We start from the raw sequence: 26,091 nt of genomic DNA on the forward strand, positions 1-26,091 counted from the left end.
ATTTTCAGAAATTTGGGGAATTTTTTGTTTTTGTTTTTTTGCTGAATTTTTGGATTTTTTTCAGACAAGGAAACAATCATTTTTGATGCCTGTAGATGAGGACAACAGGAGGGTTAAAGAATAACGAAAAAAATATTTCAAAAATTTGTCAGGGTGTTCAGAATGCTCAGAAAAATCAAAATGATGAGATCAAAAGGAATAAATTAGGGGGAAAAATAAATAGGGTGCTATTGTGATTTGTTTCCTGTTCATTCCCAGACACAAATTCAGACTCGTAGCTGTGACCTTTACTCAGCATTTCTGCAGCTTCTTACAGAGTCTTTCCGTTTACTCACACATACAGTATTTTCTCCACCTGACAATGTCTCAACACAAAGAAGGATTTCCCTCCTTTCCACGATGGACTCCACCTGCTGCACACAAACACACTCTCTTTCTGTGCATCACTAAAGACAAACATGAAACTGTTGTGTGCTTTATCAAACACGCTCAGTGTATCTCAAAAGGACCAGGGAGGCTGGTTTGCAGGGAGTCGGCTGCATTTCCACCACATGAATCAGAACACGTTCCTTTACATGGATCTATACATATACACATATACGAGAAGTTGTGAGTCTGCTCCTACTACTGTTCAAAAGTTTGGGGTCATCCAGACAATTCAATGTTTTCCATGAAAACTCCCACTTTTATTCATGTGCTAACATAACTGCACAAGGGTTTTCTAATCATCAATGAGCCTTTCAACACCATTAGCTAACACAATGTAGCATTAGAACACAGGAGTGATGGTTGCTGGAAATGTTCCTCTGTACCCCTATGGAGATATTCCATTAAAAATCAGCTGTTTCCAGCTAGAATAGTCATTTACCACATTAACAATGTCTACAATGGATTTATCATTCATTTAATGTCATCTTCATTGAAAAAAACTGCTTTTCTGTCAAAAATAAGGACATTTCTAAGTGACGTCAACATTTGAACGGTAGTGTAACGGCAATCAATGACTCCAATGACTCAGAATTTTCTTTAATGGAATGACTCAAACACATTCATCTTTTTCACAAAAAATATACATTTTGGTACATTTTTGTAGCTGTATCTAAGATCCAGAAATATAACAACTGCTGGGTCAAAAATAAACAAACAGCAACTTGAATTATCAGTTTGATGATGCAGAAAGTTGTGTTAATCTAATTTCCTTAGCAGCATAGCCTTTTTACCTCTTGTGAGTAATTTGGAGCCATTTCAAAAGAGTTACAGATCCCCGGAGACACATCTTAAGGCTTAAGTTTGTTACAGAAATCTGTTTGGAGGAGAGAAGGTGAGGCCTTTAACCCCAAGAACACCAAACCTACCATCAAGCATGGTGGTGGCAGCATCAATCAATCAAACTCAATCAATCAATCAAACTTCATTTGTATAGCACTTTTCATACAGTTAAAATGCAACACAAAGTGCTTTACAACATTTAAAAACATTAAAAACAAAATGCTCTGAGGCTTTCTAGAAGTGCTTTAGGAATGGTTTCAGGTTGTATGTTGACTGGTTTGGACTTTCTTGGGACTGGCTTGTGTTTAGTTCTTCTGGTTTTGGATGTGATTTAAAGTTGTTTTGGGATTTATTTTACATTGGATTTGGCTGAGGACTGGTTTTTACATAGTCTTGGGTGGGTTGAGTTTTTTAGCAGTGGTTTAGGTTTGGTTTTGGTCCCAATTTTGCACTGGTTTTTGACTTTTTTGAAGACTGGTTTCAAACTTTCTTTGGCAGGTCTTAAACTTTTTTTAATCCCAAGAACACCAAACCTATTATCAAACATGGTGGTGGCAGTATCATGCACTGTACAAGTGGAGCTTTACACAAAGTAAATGGAATAATGAAGGAGGAGGATCACCTCCACATTCTTCAGGGAAACCTAAAACCATCAGCACAAGGTTGATCTTGGACACAGTTGGATGTTTCAACAAGACAATGATACCAAACACACATCAGACGTGGTAAAAAAAATGATTCAATCAAACAAGAATGAAGGTTAAACTCTTGACTTAAACCCATCAAGAACTTGTGGACTGATGAAGAAACAAGTCTGAGTCAGAAAGACAACAACTTTTGTGGAACTGCACCAATTCTGTCCAGAGGAGTCAAAGATAAACCAGAAGATTGTGGACGGAAACCAAAAGAACCCAGTTGTAACCAATCATTTGCATTGCTGTATGTATATTTTTGACCCAGTAGATTTTGCCATATTTCCAGACGACCTGCAATAAACATATCAAAGAACCAAAATGCATGATTGGTTTATGTTGTCAATGAATCTATTGTAGTAAATTCTGAGTTCTAGGAGTCACCTGAACTATTTCAGGTCCCACATGCACACAAGGTTAAACAGGATTTTCTGAACTCTGACATACAGAATTTCTCCCCCTCACAGCTCCTGAATGAAAAGAAGGAATTTAAAGACAAGCGGCAGCTTGTGAACAAAGATACAAAGCAAACATGGGTCCATCTTTTGTTGAATGAAAATAAAGCTGTTGGTAGTTTGGCCCCACAGAACCGGTGAGGCTGGTTTGAAGGGAGTCGGCTGCATTTCAGCTCATGAATCACCACTTGTTTTCTATATGTGTCTATTATTATCTGCACGTCAGACATTGTGAGTCCACTCTTATAAAAGGGAAGTTTTCTCCTCAGTGTGCATCAGTCTCATCTGAACACGGATCAGATTTGTCTTCACCTGGTGAACTCTGAGGTGAGTACTAATGAAGGGGAGGAAGTTCTACTTTAGAACAGAAATTAGACATTTACAGATACTGAGCAAGACAAGTCCAAAGATTTTATAAAGCTTAACTGTATTTGTAAGTATCTTGGTTTAACTTTCTTTTCATTTTAGTCTGTGTGATTGAAAAGCGTTATAGCCTGTGTTTGACTTTTCATGACTCAAAATCGTTATCGATCTTCTCCTCCAGCTGTTGCGATGGCCTGCGAAGAAGTCAAGGAAAAATTCAAAAAGTACGCCGGGGAGGATGAGCTCTTGAGCGAAGCAGAATTCAAGAAAATGGTTGAAAACGAAGTTGGCAACGTGCGCATCAGGGTAAGAGACACAATCAACTTTCCTTAAACCATTACATGCACCTGTCATTCTGCATTTTACTCACCTTTCATTGCACGTTCGGCTGTTTAACTGTTTTAATGATGTGTTCTGCAGGACAGAGTCCTCAAACATGCCTCAAAAATTATCAAGAAGAGGGATACGGACGGTGACGGAAAGCTCAGTTTCGAGGAGTTCGAGAACTGCGCCCGTCTGATGAAACAACTCAAAGACAAGGAGAAGAAGGGCGAGCCTCTTGAGGATTCAGAGTAAAAACAGAACATCAAGTGGAAAAGCTTTGAAAAATCATAGTGTGTAAAATAAAAAGACACTGCCAACAATGTCAACTGTTTTATCAGTGTTTTCTGTTCAATCCTGGAAGAGAATAAATGTAAACTATTACATTCTGAGTGATGTGAGTTTCTTTGTGTGTTTGTGATGATCAATAACTGTTCAGTGGGAGGAAATAATCAATGACACAACTTGTTGGTACAAACAGCAACAGGATGTGAGCTGTCTTATAAAATAAAACAATTTATTATTAATAGAGTAATTAAATAGGACTTTAACCCCAAGAGCACCAAACCTACCATCAAGCATGGTGGTGGCAGTATCATGCTTTGAGGCTTTTCTGCTTAAGTGCTTTTGGACTGGTTTTGGACTTTCTTTGGACTGGTTTGTGTCTTGGTTCTGGGCTGGTTTTAGATGTGATTTGAAGTTGGTTTCAGGATTGTCTTGGGCTTTTTTAAGAGTAGTTTAGGTTTGGTTTTGGTCCCGATTGTGTACTGGTTTTTGACTTTTTTGAGGACTGGTTTCAGACTGTCTTAGACAGGTTTGGACTTTTTTTTAACCCCAAGAACGCCAAACCTACTATCAAGCATGATGGTGGCAGTATCATGCTCTGTGGAACTGGAGCGTTACACAAAGTAAATAGAATAATAAAGGAGCAGATTAAACCTAATGTCATCAGCGGAAGGTTAACCTTGGACACAGTTGGATGTTTGAACAAGACAACAAGTCCAGAGCGCCCAGGTACCTCAATTGGTTGAGTGGGTGACCCATAAAATATAGTCCTGGGTTCAATTCCAGCTCACAACCCTTTCCCCAGTTCTTCTCCTTACTTTCTTGTCTGCCTCTTGACAAACCTGTCTAATAAAGACAACAAAAGACCAACAAAGTACTTTTAAAAAAAAGACAATGAGGCCAAGCACACATCAGACGTGGTAAAGAAATGGTTCAATCAGGCTAGAATGAAGGTTCTAGACTGGTCTCCCCAAAGTCCTGACTTAAACCCATCAAGAACCTGTGGACTGATGAAGAAACAAGTCTGAGTCAGAAAGACAACAAATTTAGCTCAACTGCAGCAGTTCTGTCCAGAAGAGTCAAAGATAAACCAGAAGAGTCAAAGATAAACCAGAAGATTGTGGACGGAAACCAAAAGAACCCAGTTGTAACCAATTGTTCGCATTGCTGTATGTATATCATTGACCCAGCAGATTGTGTCATATTTCCAGAATATCTGCAATAAATCTATAAAAGGACCAAAATTAATGATTGTTTTTTTTGGTGACAAAAATTAACGTGCTTCAATGGTTCCATCATAGAAAATTCAGAGTCACAGGATTCATTAGAAACTCCAGACTGACATGATCTACACCATCGTTCAAAAGTTTGGGGTCATCCGGACAATGTCCTGTTTTCCATGAAAACTCCCACTTTTATCCATGTGCTAACATAACTGCACAAGTGTTTTCTAATCATCAATGAGCCTTTCAACACCATTAGCTAACACAATGTAGCATTAGAACACAGGAGTGATGGTTGCTGGAAATGTTCCTCTGTACCCCTATGGAGATATTCCATTCAGTTCAGTGTCTTTATTGTCGCTGCAACTTGTGGAATGAAATTAAGTGCAATCTTAAAAGAAAACAGTGCAAGTTAAAATAGAATTTAAAAAATGAAAATAAAAATGGTAATAAATATCACAAAATATAAAATATGCGCTAAAAAAGCACATTTCAGACACACCCAGATCCTGTACAACCCTAATAGTGCAGTTGTGTTTGCATATTCAGGATGGCTGAGAATTCAAACAGATTTCATGGCAGTGTTTAAAGCATTGATTGCCACTGGGAAGAAACTGTTCTTCAGTCTGTTTGTCTTTGCCCTCAAACACCTGTATCTTCTTCCTGATGGCGGCAGTTCAAACAGATAGTGGTCTGGGTGAGTTAAGTCCTTGAGGATGCTCCTTGCTATCTTGAGGCAGCGGGAACTGTGAAGCTCTTCCAAAGAGAGGAGAGAGCGGCCTGTGATATTCTGTTAAAAATCAGCCGTTTCCAGCTAGAATAGTCATTTACCACAATAACAACGTCTAGACTGGATTTATCATTCATTTAATGTTATCTTCATTGAAAAAAAAAAGCTTTTCTTCTAAAAATAAGGACATTTCTTAGTGACCCCAAACTTTTGAGCGGTACTGTACATGGTCTTTTTAAGTTTATATAAACTGCTGCTCATGGCTGCCGGTGCACAAACTGGAAAACACTTGTGTGGATAACAGTGACAGTAAAAAGCCAGTAAAGGAAAAAAAAACTATGAAATGAGAGCAGCTGAAAGCAAGACCTGATTGTCCTGCAGGTTATTTCATGTGTACACAAGGTTAACGTGGAATTTTTGAACTCTGACATACAGATTTTCACCACCTCACAGCTCCTAAATGAAACAGATTTCAATCTTTGGATGATCGACTCCACACCCATGAAATGTAAACACGAACCTGTCTTTTGTGGAATGAAAAATGCTCTGTGGTTACAGTTTGCTACAACAGAACCGGTGAGGCTGCTTTGAAGGGAGTCGGCTGCATTTTCAGCCCATGAATCACCACTTGTTTTTTTAATGTCTGCACATCAGACATTGTGAGTCCACTCTTAAAAAAGGGAAGTTTTCTCCTCAGTGTGCATCAGTCTCATCTGGACACAGACCTGATTTGTCTTCACCTGGTGAACTCTGAGGTGAGTACTGATGCAGAGGAAGCTGCAGAGGGAGGTTAAGAAATGAATAATTTGTAATATAATCAGATACTGAGTAGGACGAGTGGAAAAAAGTCGACACGTGCTAGAAGTGAGAAAAATTCTAGTCCAGAGATTTTACAAAGCTTTACAATATTTAACCTTCTTTCTTTTCAGTTTAATCTCTGTGATTTAACCCTGCGGGTCAAATTGACCCGGTTTAAAGTTTGAAAATGTGGAACAAAAAAATATTTTCACAGTGAAACTTCTGATGTCCACATTTTCAACATTTTTGGGAAATCTTTGAACATTTTTGATGGAAAAAAAGAAATGTTAATAATGTTTCTTTAAGAACATTCACAAAAAAAATCACCCAAAATCCAGCGAATTCCACCAGATTTTGGTTGAAACGTTCAAAAAAAATGAAATGTTCAAAAATTTCCCCAAAATGTTGAAAATGTGGAAATTTTCACTATGAAAATGTTTTTTCCCACATTTTCAAACTTAAAAACGGGTCTATTTGGCCGGCAGGACGACACGAAGAGTGAGAGAGTCTCTATCTAATTGACCGCCGCCCCACTTTTTTCCTCATGCTGAAATCTGAGGCTGTTTGAACAACAATATCTCAGAAACTACTAAAGATACAAAACAGAACTTTTTGCTGCTTTTTTTCTCATCATGTTATTGATGAAACTTCTGATCTCTGTTCTACTCAGACTATCCGGCAGTGCTTTAGTTTTTTCCCTACAACTTGTCAAACCTGCTCAATCAGTTATCAAAGCTCAACAAAAATCATTTTTGTCACCATCTGTTTCACATTAAAGTATTCTACATGTTTAGTTTTGTATTACTGTGACCTGCAGCTACACGTGGTTCAGAAAATATCCCTAGTTGACTTGATAAAATGTGAATTGTTGTGTAAATATGCTCAAAGATGAGATGTTTCATGACTCATTTCAACTCAGAAATAATCAGATTATTGATCTACTGTCCAATATTATAGATTATGAATCCAAAACATGATGAAAAATAACAGTGAGAATTTCAGGTGTTTATCTTTAACAGTTTCTGAGATATTGTTGCTCAAACAGACTTGAATTTCAGTGAAAGACTAAAACAAATTAAATTTCAAAAATATTTTTAAAAATATCCATATTTTTGATACAAATCAGGCAAATCAGAGATAAAATGAGGTGTTTCTTATCCTTATTGACCTGCAACTTTCCAAAATTACTCAAAAAGTGTCTGAAATGACATTAAATTTGTAAATAAAACACACAAAATTTGCCTTAAATTACTCAAAACTCGTCCACACGGACTCAAAGTTGTCTAAAATTACATGAAAGCCATTTATTCATATTTCAACTCAGCCCTAATGAGAGATTATTTGATCTACTGTCCAATATTACAGATTCTGAATCAATAACATGGTGAGAAATAACAGAGAAAATTGAATGTTTTTATCTCTAATAGTTCCTGAGATTTTGTTTTTCAAACAGGCTCAGATTTAATGAGAGAAAAAAACCTGCTGAAAGTGCAATTTTGTAAATAAAACTATTCCACAGATATCCATGTTTTATGTTGTAGAAACAGTAAGATTAAGCAATAAAAGTTCTGTGCAACATTGACGCCCCCTTCAGTCAGTAAACAGTCTTGCAGAATCCATCCTGCCTCTAAAGTTCTTCAGGCAGAAATGAACCCTTTGTCTCCTCCACACAGATTATAATAACCTTGAAAATAAACCATGGAAATGAATGAAAGCATGTTTTACTACAGTATGGATACAGTATGACAGAGATTATCTGGCTGCACCTCCAGCAGACAAAAGGAAAAAACACACCCAGCTAATGAAAAGCTGCAGAGGTGATGTGATGTTTTCTGAGTAGAGTTCAGTAAAATATTCCACAGTATAAACACTGCACAGTTTCTGTGTTAAGACCAAATTTTAAATCCCTACTTCATGCTAAAAATAAAAGTAATTATAATAAAAATACATAAAATGAATGTAAAATATCAAAATTCAAACAGTGCAAAAATAATACTTACTATAAATTTGTTTAGACACACTGTAATACTACTACTACTACTAAAATTATTATTATTGTAGTTATTATTAATAATAATATTAAGAATAATTACAATATTAATAAAATAATAATAATAAGAAGAAGAAGAAGAAGAAGAAAAAGTAGAGGAAGAAGAAATTATCATTAAAATATATTTATTTATTTACTATATTTTAACTATTTTCATTTATTTATTATTATTTTTATTACTAATAATTAATTATTCTTATTATTAATAAAATTATATATATAGAATATTATATATATAAAATATGTTATTGTTATTTAATAATAATTTACTATATTATTATTTTAAATAATAATAATAATAATGTGTCTAGTTTTGGTGTCGATGCTACTAATGAATGACACAGGCAGGCATCATTATCCCTGTGATAAATACTAATAACAACAAAAAAACTTTCTTCTAGTTGAGAGCTAAAAAAATCTACACATTGGACATCCAAACTGGTATTTCTGGTGTGTCAAGGGCTTCAGTTAGAGGAGAAACCAGAAAAACTTACTTTGACATTTTGGAGATAAGAAAGAAAAAAGGGAAAATCTGTAGACAGAGAGGGGGGGGGGCGGAAAGAAGGTGTGTCGAGGCGTATTTTAAAAAGGGGTCTGCGTTCTCTTCACACATCAGACTCCTGCATCCTCCCCACTTACACAAGTTGTCATACAACTCTGGTAAGTCCAAATCTCCAAGCTTTGACTCAAAATGCCGCATTTTTAGACAAAATTATCATGATTTTGCATTTATTTTTGTAAACAGTTGATATGTAATATGTAAAGCGACCATGATTTCATTTTATAAAGCTGTACAAAGTTTAAAAACATGTACATATATGCAGTAAGGAACTGAAAACTAGAAAAGCATTCAGAGCGCGCAGTACTCCTCCAAGGCTGCTCATTCCCCCATATAGTATTGTCAGAAATGCAGCATTTGTTAATTAGTTATTGATGATTTGAAATCACGGCAATACAGAATGTGGCCATGCTGCATTTATTTTATTGATCCAGTAGGTTAGATCAGTCTGAAATAGTCCAAAACTCAACTCATAATTGGTCTAAAGTAATAAAAAAAAATGTCCAAAATGAGTCAGGAATGGTTCAAAAATACCTCAAAGATGATCCAAACTTGCTTGAAAGTACCTGCAAATGTGTGGAAATTTGTCGTTTTAAACAAGATTTTTGAGTGAATTTAAGGCATTTTGGAGAAGTTTTAAGCCAATTACAGTCTCTGCTCATCATCAGTAGAAAGATGTTTCACCATGCTGAATGTATCTCCAACTACTTCCTCCTCTGTTCACTGTTTCTGAGTCATGCTGCATTTATTTCATTCATTATTCAGAGAGCGCAGTACTCCACCAAGGCTGTTCAGTCGTATCATTTGCAACGGATAAAATCTAGAAAAAATCTGTGGCAGAAATCACATCAACATAGAATGTGTCCATTTAATATAGATGTACCCACAAACAAAATGACCTTGCGGTGATCACAGACATGTGTTTTGCATGTGTACGTTATGTACGGATACTGAATCGCATGACCTAAATATGTAGCGGTTGGTGGAATTGATGGGACTCAGAAACACCCCCACAATCTAATCAATTGTTCCTTGTATCATTTCTGACGGATAAGTCCTGATAAGTCCTCAGCAGTGGATTTGTAGTAGGATCACAACCATGTGATCATCAGCAGGCAGCTGACGTAGTGTTCACTTGTTGACGTAGATACAGAAACGCTGTGCCGCTATCTTGCAATGATACAGAAATCTTTAACAAATCCGTGGATCCAGACTATAAGCCGCATCACTGCCAGAATCTAATCACTTGGTCCTTGTGTCATTTCTGACCTTCCCTGAAAATTTCATCTAAATCTGTTAGTCTGTTTTTGAGTAATGTTGCGCACAGACAGACAGACAGACAGACAGACAGACGTTGATCATCACATAACTCCGTCATTCCTTGGAGGAGTTATGAATCAGTGAGGAATGGCTTATAGCAGCATGCAGCAAAACTGTTTTGAAATGCAGCTTTTAAATGCATAGTTAAGTTTTGCAAAAGTGAGAATTTGCACATCACACCACTTATTACTCTGCCAAGGAATGTGGAGGAACACGTCTGTCTGTTTGTCTGTCTGTGCGCAACATTACTCAAAAACAGACTAATGGATTTGGAAGAAATTTTCAGTGAAGGTCAGAAATGATTCAAGGACCAAGTGATTAGATTCTGGCAGCGATGCGGCTTATAGTCTGGATCCCCAGATTTGTTAAAGATTTCTGTATCATTGCCAGATAGCGGCACGGTGTCACTGTAACCATGACAACAAGTGAATACTACGTCAGCTGCCTGCTGATGATACATGATTGCGATCCTACTACAAATCCACTGCTGTGGACTTATCGGGACTTATCCATCAGAAATGATACAACAACTGAGCAGCCTTGGCGGAGTACTGCGCTCTCTGAGTGCTTTTCTTGTACTGGGTCTTAAAATGCAGCTACATAAGCCACCGACAATTTCTTCTTTTAGCCACGATGTCTACCGTCGCGGAAATACTCACATCTCTGAAGGTGCTCTTCACTGAATATGCCGGAAAAAGTGGGAACAAGGAGACTTTGAGCAAACGAGAGCTGGCGGAGATGCTGCACAAAGAGGTTCCTGGAACAGAAGTGAGTGGAAAAGATCTCACAACTAAGAGCTGTGGAGGCCTCCGTGACAAATATCTGATCATTTCATTCCTTCTTTCTTAATCAGGACATGAGCAAAGCTGAAATTAAAGATTTCTTTGACTTGCTGGATGAAGACGGCGACGGCGAGGTGGATTTCAAGGAGTTTGTCAACTTCGCGGTGACCCTTAACATGCTCTCTGAGATGGAGTAAATGCTTCAGACTCTTCTGTTCTTGCTTTAATGGATGTATAAATGACAAGACCAGTCACTATCAAGAAGGAAAACCTGGTCTAGCATCAATCATAGATGGACAAATATGAGGCCTAACATGCTGAATTTGTAGATTCTGAATGTCAGAAGTGACCGATGAAAAGAATAAAAGTTATCACGTTTTAAAATGTTTTTTGTGTGCTTCTTAATGAAAAAAACTACAAATACCATGAAAAATCACGAGTCTGACATGACATGCCATGACGGTAAAAATCTGTGAAGTCTAAAACAGTCTGATACAGTTTATATAACACTGAATCACCATAAATAAGTTAACCAGGAGAAAGCTACATTTTGTCTCTTGAAAAAATACTTTTCCAACTCTTGCACAGTTATTTAATTAAAAAATGTCATAATATGTATAACATCAATACTGTAATTTTTGCACTTATTTCTCAGACAAAATACAAATTCTCACAGTTAAATGTATGCAGTGATAACAAAAACATGGCGTAATATTTACAACAAATAACATGGCAGTTTTTGCATTTATTTCATGTAAAAAACACAGTTTGTACCGGTCAAATTGATGTACTTTTGTGTTAATAACGGACATATGTTGTAATATTTATTCAGATTCAGATTCAGAAAATTTTATTTGTCCCCAAGGGGCAATTAAAAGAGGAGGCAATGACAGCTAGAACCGTAATTTTTGCATTATTATATAATATTCATTGCTAAAAATGTACATATTAAATGTTAAATACACCTACTCCTGTTCTGATAATGGAAAAATGCTGCGATATTTATAACAGGTCACACAACTTTATTTTATATGGCATTTTCATGTAAATTTTCAAGTAAAACAAACATGTTTTTAAAGGTTGAAGCTTTTTTCTTACAATAAAATATGGAAATAAAATAAAATCAACAATATCAACACATTTCTTCTCTGTAAATTAAGAAAATGTTTTATTGTAATTTTATGACAGCAATTTTACCATAAAAATTTTTATTTATTTATTTTTTTTAACATACAAAACTAAACCATTTGGGGAAAATATAATTCCTGTTTGTTTTTGTTTTTTTTTAATTTTGAAAAAGTTTTATCACTTCAAAAAATATCACCTGATCTATCTTCTAAATTAAAATAAATTGCTTCGAATATGTATTATTTAGATTTATTTCAAAATGCACAGGAGATAGAGGAATTATCAGGAAAAACTGTGACTGTTAAGTGAAAAAACAATGGAATATTGTTTAAAAAAGAGAGAGAGAATATTACAGGACCTTTCTGTAAAGTCTTTGGACATAAGAGCATCTTTGTGTTGCATATTCTGCAATCAAGTTAAAGAAAGAATAATAAAAAAAACATTTTGCAGTGTGTCTGCACAATGTTTATCCTTATATAACACCCATAAATTGCACTACACAGTAACTGGCAGTATTTATAGGGTTAACTCAGTGCAGTTTTCTCATTGCGCCAGCAGAATTTTTTTGTTTATTGTTTTCCAAGTGCACTTGATAACAGATCGTTTATACTTACTGGTACTGTTCTGTTGGGATTATTACAGAGATAAATGGTCATTTATCGGATCCCCTGATGGTTTGTGATCAGTTACAATTTAAAGTTGATCGTTTTACTAATAAATGTCAAATGAAAGCTGTTTAACTAAAATATTGTCCTTGTCCAACTATCCTTCTTGAGCGAACCTAACGTTACCAGGGCCAGAGATAAAGCTCATATATGTACACAAAATTGTATTTTTTTTTTTTTTTAAGATTAAGCTTCCTATTGTAGTAACAGTTCATACTCACCTTTTTGCTACATTGATTCTAGTACGTGTTACACTAAATTGCAGCTTTTATGATTTGAAACCGATAAATTATTCAGCCGTAACTGAAACACAAATGCTGTAAAACATGAGTCACAGTTTCATTTGACCGGTTAACTTAAGTCTGTCACTAATATTTCACTGTTATGTCACCAATGCTTTACTCATAAAACAGTAAAGTTTACAGAAAAACAAACTGGTTCATATCTGCATTTGATCCTTAGAAGCTAAAGTTACAGCTACACAATATCACACGTGCCTTATCACGTCAGTTTTTGTTCATCATGAACGCTATGAGGTAACTGCTACAGCTTATCTGGACTAACAGCTGCTGGATGTACAATAACACTGCAAACATCTTGTACCATTATAGTGTTGGCAGTTTTCTAAATCTACATTAAGATGACTGTGAAGCATAAAGAAAGACAACAGCTCCCCACTACACTTACAGCAGTGTTCAATATATCTCAATAAAAACAGTAAATTACACAACACAATGATGTACAATGCCCAACTCTTGAATCTCTGCTCTCAGATCCCAAACTCGTTTAAGCACCTTGTCCAGGCTGATCCATCTGACAGCTGTCTGGTAACCAAGGCTACCATGTTCACTATCATCTCCTCCAAAAAGACAACAAACTGTCTGTAATTCAATGCTCTTGCCCTGATGAAGTCAACTACTTTAGCTACAACATCAGTCACGTGGTTGATTTTTAGCATAAACTTACATAGAACCTCCTGATGTATAATGCAATGCAAAAATATCAGTTTCTGTTCTGGGTTTATTTTAGTCACTTTATCTTGCATCCGTTTCAAAAGTCCAACATTTTTCCCTGTCAAATTTGGACAGTCATCAGTTGTAACACCAACCAAATTCTCCCATTTTAGTCCCAGCTTGTTCATGCATGTATTTACCTCAGTGAACCGTCGTGGTTCCCTTCATTGGCTGCACAGCTGCCAGCTCCTCCGTCATCTCAAAGGTTTTTGTTAGTCCACGTACAAAGATGAGTAACTGGGCTGTGTCACGGACATCACAGCTCTCGTCCAGACCCAAGGAGAAAACGTCAAAAATGTCCACTTTGTTGTGCAGCTGAAGCTCCAGATTCTCGGCGCTGCTCTCCGCCCGCCTCGTTACGGTTCGCCTCCTAAGGGCCACATTAACGAACGCTCCTTTCTTCTCCGGGCATATAAACGCTGCAGAGTCCACCAGACATTCTTTTATAAACTCTCCATCAGAGAATGGTTTACTGTTCTTGGCGATTTTGTAGGATATTAGAAAACTCGTCTTGACTGCTGCATCCTTTGATGTGAGCTTTGGTAAAACAAAGTCATTGCTGCTTTAGCAGTTTAGCTAGCAAACCTTCACATATCCTCCCCGCTCTGCATCAGTCAAATGTTTGTACTTCTCCGCCATGTTTGGTCTCGTAATGTCGACTCAGATTATAATCCTTGAGCACCGCGATCTGTTCACCACAAACTAGGCCACAACTTTACCTCTGACTTCAGTTTAGAAATACTTGGAAGTCCGTGCCTTGCTAAAAACTCTGCATTAGGAATCAATCTTTCTTTTTTTGCCGTTGGCTGACATCTTCCCGGTTGAAGCTGACCAACAAACCAATCAGCGCATAAACCTTATGCTAAGTACGGAAAGCACGCGCGAAAAAACGTTAATTTAGCAGACCTTTCAAAATAAAAGCAGTGCCGGCGTATTGCTTGCATGTATTGCGATGATATATATTTGCATTGACTTTTAATATTTTCCAGTGCCCTCATAGGGACCAGTCAGGGTCATCCGGCGGGCCGGATGTGGCCCGCGGGCCGTAGGAGGCCCAGGTCTGGTGTATAGTCACGTGTTTGTCATTTCTGACGAGAAGAAATTTATTCAGCAGATAAAAATTTACTATTAATCCAAATTCGCTAAAATAAATAAATGAATAAGTACATGAATAAATAATTTTGGAATAACTGAGTGTGACCTATGCTTTAGGGCAGGAAGCTCTGCAGTATTCCGTATGGCTAATGCTAAGCTAACTGCTAGCAGCTAAGTTAGAAGACAACTAGGGGTTAAACTCAGAGTATGGAAAACAATGATTAATAAGACTTTAAAATATGACTCTTAGTGGGCAACAAAAGTGATTAAGAAAAAAATATCAGTGGCTCCCTTGTTAAAATTCATCATTAGCATCTGGTTTAATTGTGTTTAGTCACTTGTTTGTGTCATTTCCGGCAAGAAGAAACTTATTAATCAGATAAAAGACACAGATTTTTAAAAATGATTATGATTGTTTTATTAATAAACAAATAAATAAATAAATGTTAGGATTAACTGAACGTGTCTTGCTTTCGCAGGAAGCTCTGCAGCGATCCGAACGGAACGCGTCCTGAACTTCCTGGGATGGCTCTCGCGAATCATCGGCCACCTTCGGCTTTCCCCGGAGCAGCTCAGTCAGTTAGCTAGCCGAGCTGATTAGCCCGCTACTACAAGCTAATGTTTGCGGGGTATTTAACGTTAGCCGCACCAGAGTGGATGATACAAGCGGTATAGAAACAATGGCGGACGTCGAGGAGCAAGGAATTTGTTCCTCGGTCCCCCCGTTGCCTCACCCTTCGTCCCGGAACGGCTCCGGCAGCGGCAACGTTACACCGGTCACCGGCGGCGGGGGCAGCTGCCAGACGGCGACAACCGTTACCTCGGGCCCGCGGCTTGTCCGGATAGTGAAGTCAGACTCGGGCTACGGCTTCAACGTTCGGGGGCAAGTGAGCGAAGGAGGGCAGCTGCGGAGCATTAACGGGGAGCTGTACGCGCCGCTGCAGCATGTCAGCGCCGTCCTGCCGGGAGGAGCCGCCGACAGAGCCGGTATTTCGAAGGGGGACCGGATCCTGGAGGTGTAAGTGGCTACTGTATTAGCTTCACTCCAAGCTAATTAAGTCATAACTCTCTCATCTCCGTTAGCTAGAATCAACGCAAGGAGGACTTTGGGGCATCATTCTCTGCCCACTGGGAGCTCTGTCAGTGCATCCTGCAGGGGAAGAGCATCCCAATGAAAGGAGGGTCTGTGTTTGATCCAGGCATCATTACTGATTCCCCTCACACTTGAATCTATTACACTAAACCACAGCATGACACATAATCTCGCCAATATCATCCTCACCACTATTTCCTCCATTTGGCACTTTGTTTACATGCATCAGGAGTCAAACACCAGCACCACTGAACCTGCTAAACTAACCCAGTATTGACCAGTGCTGCTGCATTCAGGCTAGGGGTGTTAGTATGCATGGAGATGGCTTGCTGATGTTAGACTCTGTTGCTATGGAGAACAACACACAGCATCCAGCTCAGCATCAGCACTGGTCGCCTCAGTGTGTCTGTGTGCCTGGAATAAGGTGATGCAGAAAGGGAGGGATGCCTTCGGTTCGATTCTGATTGGTTTTGTCCCTCTAAAGTTCTCCGTGCGATTGGCTGGTTTTTGCACACTGCTTTGTGAAGGGATGGCCTGCAGTAACCTAGCAGTTTGTTGACCCCATTATTTCTGTGTGGATGTATGTAGGGGTGCACAGACGAAGCGTGTGCACCACTGAGCAATGATTTAAAAACTGCATCACTTCTTCATGATTGCATAATTTCTCATTTTTCCCATTTATGTTCAATCATCGAGAAATAGATGATTATAAAATGAGCCATGAACACCAGAACTTTCTCAGTTTTGGACCTATGAGCGGCATGTCTACATCATGGCTCCACATGACTCGAAAGAGGAACTGAAATTTCAGATTGCAAGGCTTTACAAAGATGGAAAGAGGATGCAGGAAGATCACTTAGCAGCTAAAAATCAGTTGCAGCAGTAATCAGGAGTTATAGCACCACTAATCAGAGCTCCTAAAATGAATCCACAGATGGTAAACTCCTCTCATAATCTAGTTGTGAAAACACACAGCAGCTGATTTAGACTGGACACAGGGGTTCTCAGTGGGAAATCAGAGTTTCTACGTGAATAATACACTTCATGACATCAACCTCTATGTACCATGTACAAGAAAATGCCCTTGTTTGCTCTTCAACACAAAACTTTAAGATAAAAATTAGATTAAAAATAGCCTGATGAATGTTGGAGAACATTCTTTGGTCAGATGAAGATCAATCAGTTGGGTTCAGATGGAGTCCAGGATGTTTGGTGTGAACCTGACCAGGACTACCACAGTGGATGCATAGTCCTGACAGTGAGTGTGATGATTACATATATTTTTAGTGTAGTAAATCTAAAATGTTAGATTTTTTACATCAGGGCAAATACTCTACTGTTCAACTTTAAAATAATGAAGTTACTGTCAGGTGATACAATTTTCTATCATCTGACATTTAAGAGATGTTACAGTTGCCCTTCTGCCGTCCTATTGTTTCATCCCCAGGTATTTTGGTCAACCATTGATCACTGGCTGTATTTATTCTGAATGTCAGAAATACATGCAGTGCATTAGATGGGACGATACTGCGTGGCTCGATATTTCCACGCTCATTCAGCTGAAGATCTGACTGTTTCATGGAGTATTTTTGCCTCCCCTGTCCAGGCACAGTTTGCACACAATAGCTGAGTATACTCACACAGTGAAGTGCCTAGCTGCAGAGCTACAGTGCCCCTGCTATTCTCTGGGCGATCGATACTTCTTTGCACATTTATAAACAGCTCCTGCTCTTCAGGCTTTAATGCAGAGTAACCTGCACTGCCGGACGGCTTTTTACAGCAGCCTGTTTTGCGATAAAGGTTATGCATAATGTTAAACTGTGTGGTGGACATTAATCTACCAGAGTCAGCCTTTAAAACAGAAAATATGTAACTCTTGAGACGTAACGCGAACAAAATAAATAAATTATTGCCTAAATTGTGCAGGAAGAAGTGACAACCTCTTCTAAAGTGTTTATTACAGTCAGAAATGCTGATAGTGTCGGCGCAAAGGCCACTATGTCAGGTGCTTATTATATCATCATAAAGCTGCAGGAAGGGAAGAGCTGCCAAACTGCTTAGTCTGCATTTTGTGCAGTAGAAGACTCTTCGCCCTGCTACATCTGCAGGATTGCTGCGTTTGTGTCTCCTGTTTTAGTGTTTGCGTACCTACACGTTTCCTCACCAGCACCGGGTTTCACTTCTGCTGTGTTTGTTTGTGCAGCAGCTCACAGGGCCTTTCTTCACTTGATCGCATGTTAACGTGCAGCTATCCGGTGCCACCGTCGGTATTATAGAGCATGTGTCCACTGAGCTTTAGCCCTGTGTCACTCTGCCAGCATAAGTCCTGCCATGACATAAGGGCTGACATAACAGATGAGCTCAGAGATCAGTCAGAAGTTCTAAGTGCAGCGTTTCCTGTCCTGGATTGTTGGGCTTGTTTCAGAGTTGGGTTTTTTTTTTTCCTGTTCTCTTTCCCACTTCCCCATGCAACAGGACTGCATGGTAGTTTGCAATATTGAATTTTTCTGCAATATAAAAAAATGTAGAGATTTTCACCAAATGATTTGAATTAGAACAATTTTCTCAGAGGATTTTGTAGTGGAGTAAGTCTGCATGAAAAATAAAAAATAGTCAAAAAGCAGTTTGGAAGCTGTCTCGTGATACAACACTGGCAGCTTTGTGGTGCTGATTTACGTGATCATAAATGAGTCACGTTGTCTCATACTGCTGACAGACTTCCTGTTGTTTTGTTGTTGTCGTTGACATCCTCTCTCTACCTGAAACTGATTTCTTTTGCAACCAAATCCTTCTCGTCAGCGTTTCACTCCTGTTCTTCATTCATTTTGCTGTGCACATGTGAAGAGTGTTTGTTGAAACTGAATTCTTAAAATGTCTTTTACCTCCTCAACCCAACTGTCTGACACCAAACGACAAATCGATTAAGTGAGAAATTATTTGACAGTGACAACAATGGTTAGCTGCAGCACTAATCAACATATTTTGCAAAACCTCAGACATGAAGCCATCATTTTTGAAGTGTAACTGTTGTTTTTTTCCCCCGCACAAATTGTGACTAACATGTTCCCCAAAACATTGACTTTGTTGTATTCATGTTTGGAAATAACATTTGAGGCGGCACTCGCTTATGTCGTCTCTAAAAATATTTAAATAGACGTTTAACCAGCTTATAAATTCATGCTAACATTCCCACGCTGTCGTTCAAATAGTTTCAATTTCATTTCATTAACACAAAAGCTTAATAAATGTCAGTCCAGCATTGGTCAGATGCCCCTCCTGTTTAAAAGTGTCAGAAATAGCCCGAGGTGTTGCTGAGCAGAGACGCTGAGACTGAACAGAGCGACGTTAACTATAGGTGAGGTCTCTGCAGATCTATCATTAGCTCCGTCATGCCTCTGACACATGACTGCCAAACTGCACACGCCCAGTGGTGCTCATGTGCAGCTGTGCCCGTGACATAACCGAAGGTCCCACTCCTGAAGAAGGAGATGAGAAAGTAATCACATTACTGTGCTCAAACACTTAGGAAAAATAACTGCTTCAAAAACAGTTACTTGTCATAAAGTTAAACCAGGGATGTTGAACTCGTTTTAGTTCAAGGGCCGCTTTCAGCCCAATTTGATCTCAAGTGACCACAGCATAGTACTCCATCCCCCATTACCCTAACGAGGGTTAAGCGGTGTATAGATGATGGATGGATGTCTTTCAAACCCTGCAGTGAGTTTTGGAGTTCAGAGCATGCTTGTGGTGAAGTGTAAACTAAGTTACAAATCAGTGCCAGAGTCTATGACTTGACCGTGTTCAAATGTCTGAAAGTTTCTTTAAAGATCTTTGAAAAAAAAAAAAAATTTCACAGTGAAACTTCTGATGTCCACATTATCAATATTTTGGGAAATCTTTGAACATTTTTTGGTGGGGAAACAAGAAATGTTAAAAATGTTTCTTAAGAACATTCACAAAAAATCAACCAAAATCCAGCGAATTTCGCTGGATTTTGGTTGATTTTTTTGTGAATGTTCTTAAAGAAAATACTAGAAGTTTTACTGATATATATGGAATCACTTTAGATACTTCTAGGATTTTTTATGATTTTTACTCATTTTTTGAAAATATTTACAAGACTTTTCTTGCCAAATTTGGGGCATTTAAAAAAAAACCTTTAAGGGAAACTTTTAAGGAATTATTGGAATTTTCTTTCTGAAGGTTTTGCAAATTTTCAGAAATTTGGGGAATTTTTTTGCTGAATTTTTGGATATTTTTCAGACAAGGAAACTATATTTTTTGGTGCCTGTAAATGAAGACAGCAGGATCATTAAGTTATCATTAGGTCATCTTTTACAGAGAACATGCCCAGACATGTTCAGATTTTTTGCTCCATAGGTTTCATGCATGTTATTCCAATGTATGTTAAATGTTCTAATATCTTAAGTTTATGCCACTAAATTTTGAGTACATATGTTTTGCTTCTGGTCTTTAGTCTAATAGCATTTGCCATAATTATGTCATCTCTTATTTTTAGCACATTGTACCCAAAAAATATTACACTACACTTACTCTACTAACATCTACGTCTGTTTCTTCATTTAACAGCAACGGGGTGAACGTGGAAGGTGCGACACACAAGCAGGTGGTGGATCTGATCCGGGCCGGTGAGAGGGAGCTGGTTCTGGCCGTGCTGTCCGTCCCGCCGCAGGAGGCCGACTGTCTGGATCCCGGAGACGACGGCTCGGCTCAGTCCTGCTACGACTACTCTGACAAACAGGCCGTCCCCATCTCCGTTCCCAGCTACAAACACACCGAGCTCAACCATGAAAAGTTTGTGGTGCGTTTACGTGTGGAATGAAGGCAGGATGAGTGGATTGGAAAATGAAAATTACAGCTTTTGTTACTTTTGTTGTGGTGTTTAGACCCTGAATTATTCTCTTTTCATGCCTCTGCTTGCGTTTTCTCCCCTCCAGGTCTACAATGTGTACATGGCCGGCAGACAGCTGTGCTCCAAACGCTACCGGGAGTTTGTGATCCTCCACCAAAACCTGAAGAGGGAGTTTGCCAACTTCACGTTCCCAAAACTGCCCGGAAAATGGCCTTTTTCTCTGTCGGAGCAGCAGCTGGACGCCCGACGCAGAGGCCTGGAGGAATACCTGGAGAAAGGTGAGGAACATGTGGGGTCTTCAGGTTCACAGATTCAAGACTTTATTGTCTGTTCACGTGGAAATGTGTCCCGCATCTCATGTTCCAACAATAACCAGAGGAAGTAACAGATTATAAAGTGGAGAAAAGTTTGGCAGAAATACTGTCCACTCCAAAGTGCACACACATAAACTGAAAGATATTCACCTCCCATGCCAAATTTAGTTTTATGGTGAATTTTTATGTCACCAATAGGTTTACTTTGCCTGGAAAGGGCATGAATATGTGACAAAAGATGGTAAAACATTTTGTAAGATATCTTTATGACAAACTTTTTTTGTTGTTTTATTGTCGACTTTTTTCACAGTTGCTAAAAAAATACCACGTCCAAAATCATTCATATTCATTTAAATTGCTGATAAAATCTAATAAAATCAAAACTTCGCTATCCAGATAGTAAAGTGAAGCCTGAAACAATTTATACACGTCAGATTTTGATTTATAATGTGTATAGTGTGTTTCTTCTGACTGGAAATGACAAACGAGTGACTGTAATTTTTTTGTCCTGTTTTTGTCCATTTTTTGTCGCTTTGTAACTTTTTGATCAAAGTTTTTGTCTCTTTTTTGTTTTGGTTTGTGTTGTCTCATTTTTTGTCGCTTTGTTTCTCGCTTTTGTCACTTTGTCTCATTTTTGTAATATTTTGTGTTGTTTTTGTTGTTTTTTGTCTGACTTTTGTTGTTTTAATCATTAAGTAAAATACTATATTGTTCAGTTCCAGATAATTTAAGAAATTTCAGGTTCATGATGTTTTGTCAAAAGATAATTCCTTTAATGTGAACATATTCAGAAGGTACTTTTTTGCACTAAAATAAAGGAAACATTAGGAGTTGTGGTTATTTATAGGTTATTATGCTGTGATTTTACTGGTCATTGAGATCAAATTGGGCTGAATGTGGAACCTGAACTAAAATGAGTTTGACAGCCCTGATCTGTATCATTTCTACCACATTTTAGGGCATTCTAATACACTATAAACTGAAAAAAGCTGGAGCAACAGTTCACTCTGAATCAAAATCTGGCCTAGCTATGAATAATTTAGGGTTTGACTGTAACTACACAGCTTCTGTCATTTTATCAGCGCTCGTATTTCAGAGTCTCGCCTAATAATGTGCGTGTTTTCTTGGCAGTGTGCTCTGTTCGGGTAATCGGAGAAAGTGACATCATGCAGGAGTTCCTGTCTGAATCAGACGAGGTAAAGAAAAAACGAAATGCCTTTAGGAAAAAGCAGCTCATGTGTGACTCACTTCACAGTTTCTCCCTCTTATGACTCAGAACTACAACGGCGTGTCGGACGTGGAGTTGAGAATAGCCATGCCCGATAAAACCACGCTCACCGTCAGAGTTCGCAAAAACTCCACCACAGACCAGGTGTATCAGGTAAACACAAACACCTGGATAACTCTGAATGAACGTCCTCTTACTACAGTCTTCCATATTTACGCTTTAATTCTGTTTCTCAGGCTGTGGTCATGAAACTGGGGATGGACAGTGTGACGGCGAGCTACTTCGCCCTGTTTGAGGTCATCAACCACACCTTTGGTGAGTGAGAACGTCCAGTAAATCAGGAAGTCTGTTCGTATTTCCACACAGTTTAGTGTTTTGCATCTTTGCTGAATTAACACGCAAATGTTGGATGTAGTTGTAACAGAGCTGGACGAAATATTAACAAATTCACTCAAACACATCATGAAACAGTTTTTTTTTTTTTTTTTGTGGCCAACTGCAAAAAAACGACGTGAGATGAAAAACAACAATCAGCTGAAGAAATCGGTTTTCCTAAGCACTTATCCCTTGACATCCCTAGTATTTTCAGTCCCTCCAGGATTTTGTGGGCGTTTTCTGAGATTGTTGTGGCCTAAAATGCCTGAATTTGCTGCAGCTTTTCTAGAAAACTGCGATGTAAGTTGCGATGTTTTAAGCATATTTGTTGCGATGAAATTGCGGGAGACAGTGATAATTGCTAAAAAATTGCATTTTTTTCAGCTTTTAGAAAATGTTTAAACATTTTAATTGACAATATTTATTCCAAAATTAATTCTTTAACGCTCCAACCCATTTACACAAAAGCTGGTACACCACGGTGGGAAACTAGCAGCAGCCAGATACTGGTTTAACATGAAGTGATTGGTAGATTTAAGGCACTAAATGATCATTTACTATTGAATGAATCACATTTGGACATATCTGTCAGTGGATTAAAAGTTAATTTCACTTCCTGGCGATGACGAGTTCAAAGCCAGAACTGAATATCATTTAAAACAAAAACACTGTTTCAGACGTCAGACGACTTTGCCAGAGTTACGCCAAATAAGAAAAAGTTTCCAAACTACAATTCTCAGCTTGTTTTTGTTCCTCTGCAGATGTACTCTCCTTTAAAGTCGTTCTTATCATTCTAGAATAAATCATTCTTTCCAACAGCGGTTATTCATATTATGTAGAGAAACATCCCAGTGTTTTTTCCAGTATCGTGCAGCTCAGCAGCAGCAGAAAGAGGCGCTACATGACTCCTCAACAGCCGTGATTTTCAGTGAACTTGCGACATGAATGTTGTCGGGTTTTTGTGTCTGAAAACAAAGAGCTTTTTTAAAAGTGACGCGGCGTGTTACAAGGATGTCAGTTTGTTTTTTGTTTTTAAATGCAGCAGTAAATCTTTTCATCACCACTGAATTTACTGTCCCTGAAGTGTTGCACTGTCAGACGGTAAACACACGAGGGAAACTTGTTGAGAAACGTCGGTCAGAAAGTTCAAACTCGCTTCTTTTAGCCATAGTGTAAATTGGAAATTAACCAATTAGTACCCCTCAGTGATGTAATTAAAGTCATCTGTGGTTTTTTTTATTAGCTGCAGGTTAAAATATTATAATTTTTAACTTTCTTTTACCCTTCAAAGTCTCTCTTTCAAATAGAAAGCTCGTCGATACCCTTTACTTAAATATTTTTAGTTGAATTCAAGGTATTTACAGTTATATCGCTGACATTTCAACTTCATATGGTTCTGTTTACTGCTTTAAAATACTGATAAATCAGCCGCTTGCCAAAGTTTTTGAACTTTAGAAGCTTAAACTGAATCTATATATTGTCTCTTTAGCTTTGTATTCACTGTTACATCTCTCTGTTGTTTTAGACCTTGTTTTGTTTACTTTTTTAGTCTTTTTTTAAGTTTGCTGCTTTGTTTTTTTTTTGTTGACATTTTTGCATCTTAATCAGGCTCTTAAATCAGAAACTTAAATGTCAAGGTAGAAATGAACAAGATTGTCGCAGCCACGCCAGCAGCTCTCGAGGTTTACAATCTATTCATTCGCTTTTTTCTTTTCTTTTCCCTCCAGTGCGTAAACTGGCCCCCAACGAATTCCCCCACAAACTGTATGTACAGAATTATACCTCAGCCATCCCAGGAACCTGCCTCACTCTGCGCAAGTGGCTCTTCACCACAGAAGAAGAGATTCTGCTCAATGACAACCAGCTCGCTGTCAGCTACTTCTTTCACCAGGTTTGTACAAACCGTATATCTGGTTATTATTCTGCTCAAACATCTCTGAGACACTTAAAGCTTTTTTATTATAAAGTCTGGATATTTAAAATTGTATCTTATTAGTTATAGTTTTACAAATTGCCCATTAATCCACTTCCAGCAGGTTTATTCTCACATTGAATCTGAGTCTGTTTGAACAACAATATCTGAGGAACTATCAGAGACAAAAATGAGAAATCTTCTCCGTTATTTCTCATCGAGAAATTCAGAATCTATCATTTTGGACAATAGATCAATAATCTCTGAGTATGGCTGAGTTGAAATATGAAAAAAAAAACAGGTTTCATGTAATTTTAGACACTTTGAGTCCTTATGGATGAGTTTTGAGTAATTTAAGGCAAATTTTGTGCTGTTTTATTTACAAATTCAGTGTCATTTTGGAAAGTTGCCAGCCACGAAGGACAAGAAACACACAATTTTATCTCTGATTTGTCTGATTTGTATCATAAAATATAGATATTTTTAAAGATATTTAGACAATTTGATTTTTTTTTTGTACTTTGTTTTTATCTTTCACTGAAATTTGAGTCTGTTTGAACAACAATATCTGAGGAACTATCAAAGATAAAAACCTTGAATTTTCTCTGTTATTTCTCATAATCTCGTTGATTCAGAATCTGTAATATTGGACAGTAATAATCTCTGATCATGGCTGAGTTTTGAGTAATTTAAGGCAACTTTTGTGCCGTTTTATTCACAAATTTAGTGTCATTTTGGACACTTTTTGAGTAATTTTGGAAAGTTGCAGGTCACTAAGGACAAGAAGCACTTATTTTTATCTCTGATTTTCCTGATTTATATAATTAATTATAGATATTTATAAAGATATTTTTGAAATTTTATTTGTTTTATATTTTGATTTTGTCTTTCACTGAAATTTGAGCCTGAACAACAATATCTGAGGAACTATCAAAGATAAAAACCATGAATTTTCACAGCTATTTCTCATCATGTCATTGATTCAGAATCTGTAATATCAACTGATAAGAAGACCAAATAATCTCTACTAAGTTATGGGATGAGTTGAAATCTATGAAAAAAATTGAAGCCGTCATGAAAAGTTCCATCTTTGAACTCAAAGACTCTAAAAAATTCATAATGAGAAGTGAACTAGTGATATTTTCTGAACCACATGTAGCTACGGGTCACAATAATACAAAATAATACGCACAGAATACTTTTAATATGAAATACTGGGTTACAAAAATAACAAGAAAATGTATTTTTGTTGAACTTTCATACCTGATTGAGGAGCTTTGACTACTTAAAACAAAGATAACAAAGATAGTCTGATCCGAGCAGAACATTGTTCTGAAGTTCCAAATATAACAAGAACATTTTTTTTAAAATATGGGCATATTTTCAACTTTCACAGTTTCAGAAAGTTGTATGCTTTTATCTTTAATAGTTCCTTAGATATTGTGCAAATTTCATTGTGCAAATAAATGTGCTTGACAGACTTTTAAAAAATTATTACTATTATCCTCGGAAGTATTTATTATATCGAGGTATAATTTCACAGATATC

General features: G+C 37.6%; 3 protein-coding genes across 11 annotated transcripts in view; all 3 read left to right on the plus strand.

Moving 5' to 3' along the window:
• The first annotated feature begins 2,582 nt into the window (after positions 1 to 2,582).
• Positions 2,583 to 3,484, plus strand: LOC129347233 (protein S100-G-like). The gene is made up of 3 exons (XM_023291611.3): positions 2,583 to 2,743; positions 2,961 to 3,085; positions 3,200 to 3,484. The coding sequence occupies exons 2-3, from the start codon at positions 2,969 to 2,971 to the stop codon at positions 3,353 to 3,355; spliced, it is 273 nt and encodes a 90-aa protein (XP_023147379.1). The 5' UTR covers positions 2,583 to 2,743; positions 2,961 to 2,968; the 3' UTR covers positions 3,356 to 3,484.
• Positions 3,485 to 5,919: 2,435 nt separating this feature from the next.
• Positions 5,920 to 11,231, plus strand: LOC111582760 (protein S100-A5-like). 2 transcript variants are annotated; one of them, XM_023291613.3, is made up of 3 exons: positions 5,920 to 6,093; positions 10,694 to 10,833; positions 10,919 to 11,231. In XM_023291613.3, exons 2-3 carry the CDS (start codon positions 10,699 to 10,701, stop codon positions 11,042 to 11,044), a joined length of 261 nt encoding a protein of 86 aa, XP_023147381.1. In that variant the 5' UTR covers positions 5,920 to 6,093; positions 10,694 to 10,698; the 3' UTR covers positions 11,045 to 11,231. The 2 variants fall into 2 exon arrangements, with proteins under 2 accessions (XP_023147381.1, XP_054869753.1); XM_055013778.1 differs by lacking the exon at positions 5,920 to 6,093 and adding an exon at positions 8,803 to 8,846.
• Positions 11,232 to 12,116: 885 nt separating this feature from the next.
• Positions 12,117 to 26,091, plus strand: part of snx27b (sorting nexin 27b) — a 40,894-nt gene continuing 26,919 nt past the window's right edge. For 6 of the 8 annotated variants that reach the window (XR_008602798.1, XR_008602797.1, XR_004849085.2 and 3 more), the window contains exons 1-7: positions 12,122 to 15,766; positions 20,432 to 20,663; positions 20,800 to 20,992; positions 22,160 to 22,224; positions 22,305 to 22,409; positions 22,493 to 22,571; positions 24,359 to 24,522. Coding sequence is in view for 3 of the 8 variants with exons in the window: in XM_023291604.3 (XP_023147372.1) it covers positions 15,429 to 15,766; positions 20,432 to 20,663; positions 20,800 to 20,992; positions 22,160 to 22,224; positions 22,305 to 22,409; positions 22,493 to 22,571; positions 24,359 to 24,522 (1,176 nt within the window). In the remaining 5 variants the exon portion in view is untranslated. Of the gene's footprint in view, positions 15,767 to 20,431; positions 20,664 to 20,799; positions 20,993 to 22,159; positions 22,225 to 22,304; positions 22,410 to 22,492; positions 22,572 to 24,358; positions 24,523 to 26,091 lie in introns of all 8 variants that reach the window. The other 2 variants (XM_023291606.3, XM_023291605.3) reach the window with 2 other exon arrangements.

The sequence above is a fragment of the Amphiprion ocellaris genome, chromosome 9 (assembly GCF_022539595.1).
Source record: "Amphiprion ocellaris isolate individual 3 ecotype Okinawa chromosome 9, ASM2253959v1, whole genome shotgun sequence".
NCBI lineage: Eukaryota > Metazoa > Chordata > Actinopteri > Pomacentridae > Amphiprion > Amphiprion ocellaris.